We start from the raw sequence: 7,051 nt of genomic DNA, 5'->3' as shown, positions 1-7,051 counted from the left end.
GCTGCACTGCACAAATTAATTGTCCTAGCGAGGAAGTGAAATACTACGGAAGAAATCTATAATTAATGATCAAGAAATTAACATCCAAGTCAGTCATATAAGTTAGGGAAACTACGAACTATTCATTCCAGTTATTTATTGTTTATTGAATTGAAAGAAAGGGAATACAAACATTTCTGTTAAGTGCTGTGCACCAACATGGAAAAAGTGTATTTTTTTTAAAAATCCTAATAAAAACAAATCTGAAGTTAATGTAGTTCCAATTGAACAATTTTTAAAGATATGTTTAAAATACTACACATTTATAAAATAAAAAAGTTAAAACGGTGTTCTGTAAATAATTAGTAAAACAAGTGAAAATAAATACGAGACCCAAAGTTCTTATGTTTTTAATGTAATATAGCAAAGAAATTTTTAACTACTTAATAATATCCGAGGAGAGTAACAAAAATCCAGAAAGTTTAAGAACGCAATCCTTTGAAACATTTAATATCAGTCCATAGCAAATAGTCATTACATACCAAAAGCTCTAAGTGTTAACTAGTTCCACCACAACTCCATATAAATCTTGACAATTTAGAAATCTTGAGATCAACAACAAAGTTCTTTTCTTGATCTCTACAGCTTGGTTTGTAAGTACATACATGCTTTGAGGATCCATTTTGTCCCATATGTTTTCAAGGAGCCAATAAACTTTTTCCATCTGTGCCTAAAAATGTTAAGTTTCAAATCTAGCACATATACCCTAAGAATGAAAAATGTTCATGAAAAAAGATGGGGCACAATGAATTTCAAATTTATAAAAATATACTGATATTAACCAAAACCTTCTGGTCAAAGGACACTTCACATACACACAACTTAAAGTATGTAATAAAACATGACAAGTACCTAGAACATTTGGTTCTCTGTCTGTTCATGGAACACATGCACACACACACTCACACCGGATGGGAGGAACACTCTCACAGATGTTTTACTGAATCCAGATTATCTGGATGAATAGACAGAAAACTTGGCTACAGAGTTTATTTCAACTAGAGGCAGCTACTGCAGCAGTAGTTCAACACTGCACACTTCAAATAAGTCCACCCTGTTTAAAAAAAGTGTCATAGTTAATGATTTTGCTTTCTAGACATCGTTAAAAGTAGCAGTTTTCAAAAATCAAGTATGGCAGCTGAAAATGGACTCAAGCCAACGTGGAAAAGACAGGAGGAGGGCAAAACGAGGACTAGCCATTTATGGGATGGGTGTTCCTCTTAATAGTTGTCTCAAAAAGAAATTAGATACAAGCGTACTGTGTAGCTAAAAATATGGACAAACTATTGAAAGTGCATTTTTCCTCCTCCCCCTTGAGTTACAGTAGTTTGTTTGTAGGTCAGTAAATCCTGCTTTTTATGTCCATTCTTTTTTCTCTACCTCCCTCCCCATTTGGATCTATAACATATCCCCTCAAGCTACAGCTAATTGTACAAGTCCTGGCCTCCTGCTAAGGAAGCCTTTACAACTGATTTTGGGTGGGAGCATCACTTAGCAGTGTAAAAATACACAACTAGACACCAACTCCCAAAAGCAGACGGAGTTTTATTAAACATTACCTGGTTGAAGCCAAGTTGAGAAGTAACTGGCAAGATCTGGGTAGATTTCTAGCTTGCATCTTTGCTCCAATCATAAAGAGAAGTTAACTTTAAAGTTGGAGAACTTTAGAAAAGACAGAGGGAATTTAAAAACAAAAGTGTCATTTCCCCCACTTCCCTCCCCTCCAAAACATGAACAGAGCTACCATTTTCCCTTTTGTGTTCCATTGTGCCTTGAAAATTACTTACCTGAACAGCTAAAGAACATTCATATAATAAGATGCTTCAGCATTTTTTTAAGATCTGCCTTGATAGTAGCCTGGGGCTACTGTGAATTATTTTACAGGTGTCCAGAGAAAGTTACAAAATGAGTACACACTTACAGTATTTTCCTCTCTAAAACCATGGGCCTGCTGACTAGAAATACAGTAATTTATTGTGGGTGTGTACTTGTTCCAGCCTAACACGCCAGACTACGAACATTTTTAAGCACATGGAAATCAACGTGCTGCAAATGAGCAAACTTATTTGGGTTTTATCCCCCCACCCCACCCCAGTCTCATTTTATTGTCTGTGCACAAAAAGTATTGGTACTTTTCAATCCACATAGTGTCAATATGCAATGTGTTGGCAATAGTTTAGGTTGCTCTTTCATCTCCAGGTTGGAATGGTAGTCATTGCTACACCTCTAGTGGCAGTTGCTGCGGGACCAGGTAGTGTGGCAAAATGAAGATTAATCTCACCTTTCTGTCCTGCCTGCTCATCGCCCATGAGACGCACACAGGCTGTCTCTGAGACACTCTGGAAGCAGTGCCACCTGCTTGGAGCTTGCCTTTAAGTGGCATGGCTGCACCAGGACTCTAAGGGAGAGAGATCCAACACGTGCTTCTCCCTAACTCAGCTTCTAAATACCTCAAGTGTCCTTCAGAGGGACAAACCAAGTCCAGAAGAGAGGGGCAGTGTTTTGGCAGAGGTCCTAGCTTTACGTTCCTAATTGCACTGCTGGGGAAAGCAGGCATCAGCCCATACACCCCCCACAGCTGTACCAGGGAAGGACTCTCACTCTGGTTAGTTATGGCCACCACATGAAAAATGCCTGCTGAAGTGCATCTGAGACTTTAAATCTGCACTTGAGATTTGATCCAGCCTTCACCACCTGCCTAAAGTTCCCACTTTATTTCCAGGAGTACACAGTGACAGACCATTGTATGAGGCATTAAGAGACATCAAAACCATTATTCTCCTTACTCTCTCCCTAAACAATGTTTGGTTTGAAAACCTAAGTTCCAGAATAAGACAATACTAGAGTAACTTCCAAAGATTCACACACTGGCATTGCTTATGAATTATACCATGTTTTGAACATGTAAAACACTTTCACAATTTACTGTTTACAATTTAGGCAATTAATTTTTCCTTAAACCCCAAGGTTTAGCTTACTCAAAATTTGACCACAAGAACTTGTCTCTTTTCCTGCAACATTAAGGCCACAGGCCTGACTGTCTGAACTAAGAAGAGAAATAAAGAGCTTCCTCCAGAACTGATTAAAGAAGGAACTGATTTATAATCTAAGTTTACACATGTATTCCCAGTGCTGTGAAACAGTAATTGCCACCAAAGCATTCACCTTAGTTTTAAGGCTGAACATTAAGTTCCTACCTGGTTTTGGAGGTATTAGAAGACTCGTATGTCAGATTCGGGGCTGGTCTCAACCACAGTATCAGAATCTTAGCTCATGCTTATGTTTGCACACAAGGCAAGACAAACACACACCACCTGATGGCTGGAATCTAAAAGGAAAAAAAAAAAATCTAACCTGCTAACCTTTACTTTGTTTTTCTGGGAAACACCACACTCCCATTCATCAAAGTGGCTACACTTCTCTTCCCAGGAATTCCAGCAAACCTTCCCCCACCCTTCTTCCACACATGACTAATAAGGACACTAGATCATTATCTCATGAAAGGATGAAGTCCACACTTCTGCTCACATGACTGCTGGTGGCATGCCCTTCCCTGCTCCTTCTTTACTTCGCAGCAGTACCAACACTATCTTTCCACCCACGGTGGCAAAAGGGAATCCAGTGCCATCCCGTAATGGATTTGTGTGTAGTGCAGAAGCCCAGAGATGCCAGGCCATCTGTTTATGTCAAAAACAATAAATATTTAAATTATAAATGTCTTTGTTTTTTCTTAACACGGGACATTAGTGGAACTATTCCTAGGTGTGTCAAGATGTCCACAGCACCAGCACACAACAAGGTCTGGGAGAGGCATTTAAATCTGCAAACTTAAAAGTATATTCTCAACAACAAAATCTGTCCACCCTTGTTTATAAAATAAAGAAAAAAATTTCCATCATAATACAAGTGTTTAATTATGATTTGTACGTAAATTACTTATACAAAGTGTTGACTTTGTGAAGAAAGGACTCTTTCAACACATTCTTCCCTCGAAGTGTAGTCTACCTTTTACACCAGCATTGTTGCATATATTTATATAATTAAGAAAACCAAAAAGACCTCTTCTTGTTTAAACTCTTAGACTGGTGGTGCAGTCCGAATACTTTTTTTTCCTAACTAATACAGTTTATCTGTTAAGATGGACAGTGAATCCCTCCATCTGAAACAAGCTTTACTGCCTATATAAATCTCCTTCCAGCCACTGCTTTTGATTGGGTCTCAGGACACTCCAGAAAAGCATCAGTGATACCATGTTTCACGACACTTCTTGCATTGTTTTAATTCCAAATGTATACAAATGAAGTCATTTTAATCCTATAAATAATTTATTTTTAAAAAATTGTGCTGTTAACCCCTTTGCAGGGCAACGAGCTATGTGAAAAGTACAAAACTTTTTGTCAAATGTGATACTGAGAGTGCTTTTGACATAGTTCATTGGTTTATCCTCTCAACTGATAGATATACTGCGCAACGGGCAAGGCTAGAATCCATGAACCAAGCTGCAAAGATCTCAAGCTAAGTAAGGCGGAGAGAGACTTGAGAAACAAGAGAAGGAAATACTTTCCTATCCAATGTATACTCTTCAGACTAAAGCACTCTTTCTATCAAGCCTTCTAAACTGTTAAATAAAGTGTTCCAAACAAGCATTTAAACTTCATTACACAGAAGAGCAACAAGAACAGTAGCCTGCCAGACAAAAAGGCAGGAGGGAAAAATATATATACTGAGTTCAATGGTTAGCCTGAATGTAGCACAGTTCTTCACAACCGATGGGGGGGTAATTTCAACACGGTGTCCAACAAAGTTCTAAGGACGTGCTTCATCGCGACTGGTTACTATGAAGCAAAGGTGGTAAATGTTTGGCCCCAACCGGGCTTCAGAAATGGTTCTTTTTCATGACGAGCATGTCTGTCCAGCTATCAATCATGTTTGTTTGCACCAAATCCCAAGCCATTTAAAATACGACTAATTAAGTTAAACTGAAGTCGTCTGCTCCAAATTCGCCATCAACTATCCATGCTACTGCATTCCTCTGAGCAAAGACAAAAACATAGAGAGAAAGAAATCACAGCTTGAAGATCTTAGCAACAGTTCATATTTCTATCATAAGGTAATTAATACAGTGTAGTTACATAAATTTTAACTGAACATGCACTAGTTAATGGATCTTATACAGTAGCTAAATTCCATGCTTAAAATTATTTATTTTAGATAAAATTGTTCATATAAATCTAGAAATTAATTTAGCATGTTAAGTGTGGGTACTCAAAAAGCATCTGGTCCAAAAAGACATAACACACATTTACATACAAGTTCTAGGGGAGTGTGCTAATTACAGAGCTGTCTTGTCACCCATTTAGGATTCCTAAGTGGTTAGGTATTATTCCATTCACCTACACCTCTTGCAAAAGCACTGCTGTGAGAAATCCATTTGCTGTTGGTTTGGTTTTAATGGCACTTACTCGTTCATTTTCTGGAGGAACTAAGAAAGAGTGAGCAAGCAGCTCACTAGAGAAAACCAAACAACAAAGCCATGAGTACCAACTGGAGGACAGGCTTTGACTCCTTATGGGTGCATTCCAGGTGTTACAAACAGATTAGCCAGGCTGGTCCACCTAGTCCAAGACTAGAAGCAGATGTATCAAAGCACTGGAGCAGGGAGAAGAGGTAATTCTTTCTCCTAATACCCTTCCAACTTTCAGCCGTTTTTACCTTCGGGACATTCTGAACTAGAAGTGTTTACTTATCTACCAGCACTTAATGGATTTCTCTTTGATTACTTTGCCCAGGCTCCCCTTGAAGTCACATCCATAAGGTCCTGTGGCAACAGGATATGCTATAGACCATTTTAATGTCTCCTGTAAATTCTTACTGCAAGGTTGAATACGTAATGACAGAAGCATATAAAGTGTACAACAACTCCCCAGCAGTCATCTCCTTAACAATCCTGGGGGAAGCAAGAAGGGCTGGGAACACCTGTGTGCATTTGGGCAGCCAAAACCTGAGCATTGTCTTTCCCTCCCCATGACACGTATGATTACTGACAGTTAGTAAAGATTCAGTTTTTATAGATTTTCCTGGGGAAAACTCTCTCTAGACTTTGGAGATTCCTTTTGTAAGCATTACAATACCATTACTTAATTTACAGTGTGGTTAGAATGCACTATTTAAATTTTAATAACATCATACGTTACTAAACCTCAAGCATTGAAGGCAAGATTTTTAAGGAGTCTGCATAAATAAGTTAATACAATCCTAAGTGACACCACAGTTTTCTACAGGGCCATGTCAGAGTAATGTTGGAAATACCAGTTTTCTTTTTTATTCCACAAAGTGAGTAACTCAGATAAAATTCAACAGTCAGACACTTGAGAAAACAAAACAAAGCAATGACTCATTTTTTAGTAAGACACATTTTTTACCTTCAATATCCTGGCTGTCTACAAAAGGCGCTGGTCCCCATATCCTAACGGTGCCGTCGTCGGAGGCGCTGGCCATCATGGCCGGGATCTGCGGGTTCCAGCTCACGCAGTTCACCGTGCGCGTGTGCCCCGTCAGCTCCGCGATGGGCAGCTCGCTGCGCTTGTGCCAGATGTACACTTTGTGATCTGAACAAAAACCAGTGAAAAGCAGCATGAGCAGCACTGCTCTGCACACACCCATCTGTGGGGCCAACAGCACTTCCACAGCAGCTCTCATTAAAACCCATGTCAAAAACCTGAGTCTCGAGTGTGCAACAGCACTAACAAAGCTTTCCTTTTACAAGTGATCAAAAGAACATTGGCAAAGCTCTTCCATTAAGAGACACATTCTTTTTTGACACCTGCAAGTCTACCACACTTGGTGTTTGAAGAAAAGCATTTGACTGCAATGCAAATAAGACAATACATGGCTAAAGAGAGAAACCAAGCTACTCTTTAGTTACAGGTATGGAGTTGTAATCTTATTCAAAGGAAGACTTCAGACTTTTTCCCCCCTCAAATAATTGTATTTGCAGGTTACCAAATGCATT

General features: G+C 39.0%; 1 protein-coding gene across 2 annotated transcripts in view; it reads right to left on the bottom strand.

Annotated features, from left to right (window-relative positions):
• Nucleotides 1-364: 364 nt before the first annotated feature.
• Nucleotides 365-7,051, bottom strand: part of WDR26 (WD repeat domain 26) — a 29,425-nt gene continuing 22,738 nt past the window's right edge. Inside the window, exons 12-14 of one of the 2 annotated variants that reach the window (XR_001860588.1) lie at nucleotides 6,462-6,647; nucleotides 1,599-5,071; nucleotides 365-1,093 (exon numbers count right to left, since the gene is read on the bottom strand). Coding sequence is in view for 1 of the 2 variants with exons in the window: in XM_008630403.2 (XP_008628625.1) it covers nucleotides 5,046-5,071; nucleotides 6,462-6,647 (212 nt within the window). In the remaining variant the exon portion in view is untranslated. Of the gene's footprint in view, nucleotides 5,072-6,461; nucleotides 6,648-7,051 lie in introns of both variants that reach the window. The other variant, XM_008630403.2, reaches the window with a different exon arrangement.

This window comes from Corvus brachyrhynchos, unplaced genomic scaffold (assembly GCF_000691975.1).
Source record: "Corvus brachyrhynchos isolate BGI_N302 unplaced genomic scaffold, ASM69197v1 scaffold101, whole genome shotgun sequence".
NCBI lineage: Eukaryota > Metazoa > Chordata > Aves > Passeriformes > Corvidae > Corvus > Corvus brachyrhynchos.
This window is presented reverse-complemented; position numbering and strand designations above follow the sequence as displayed.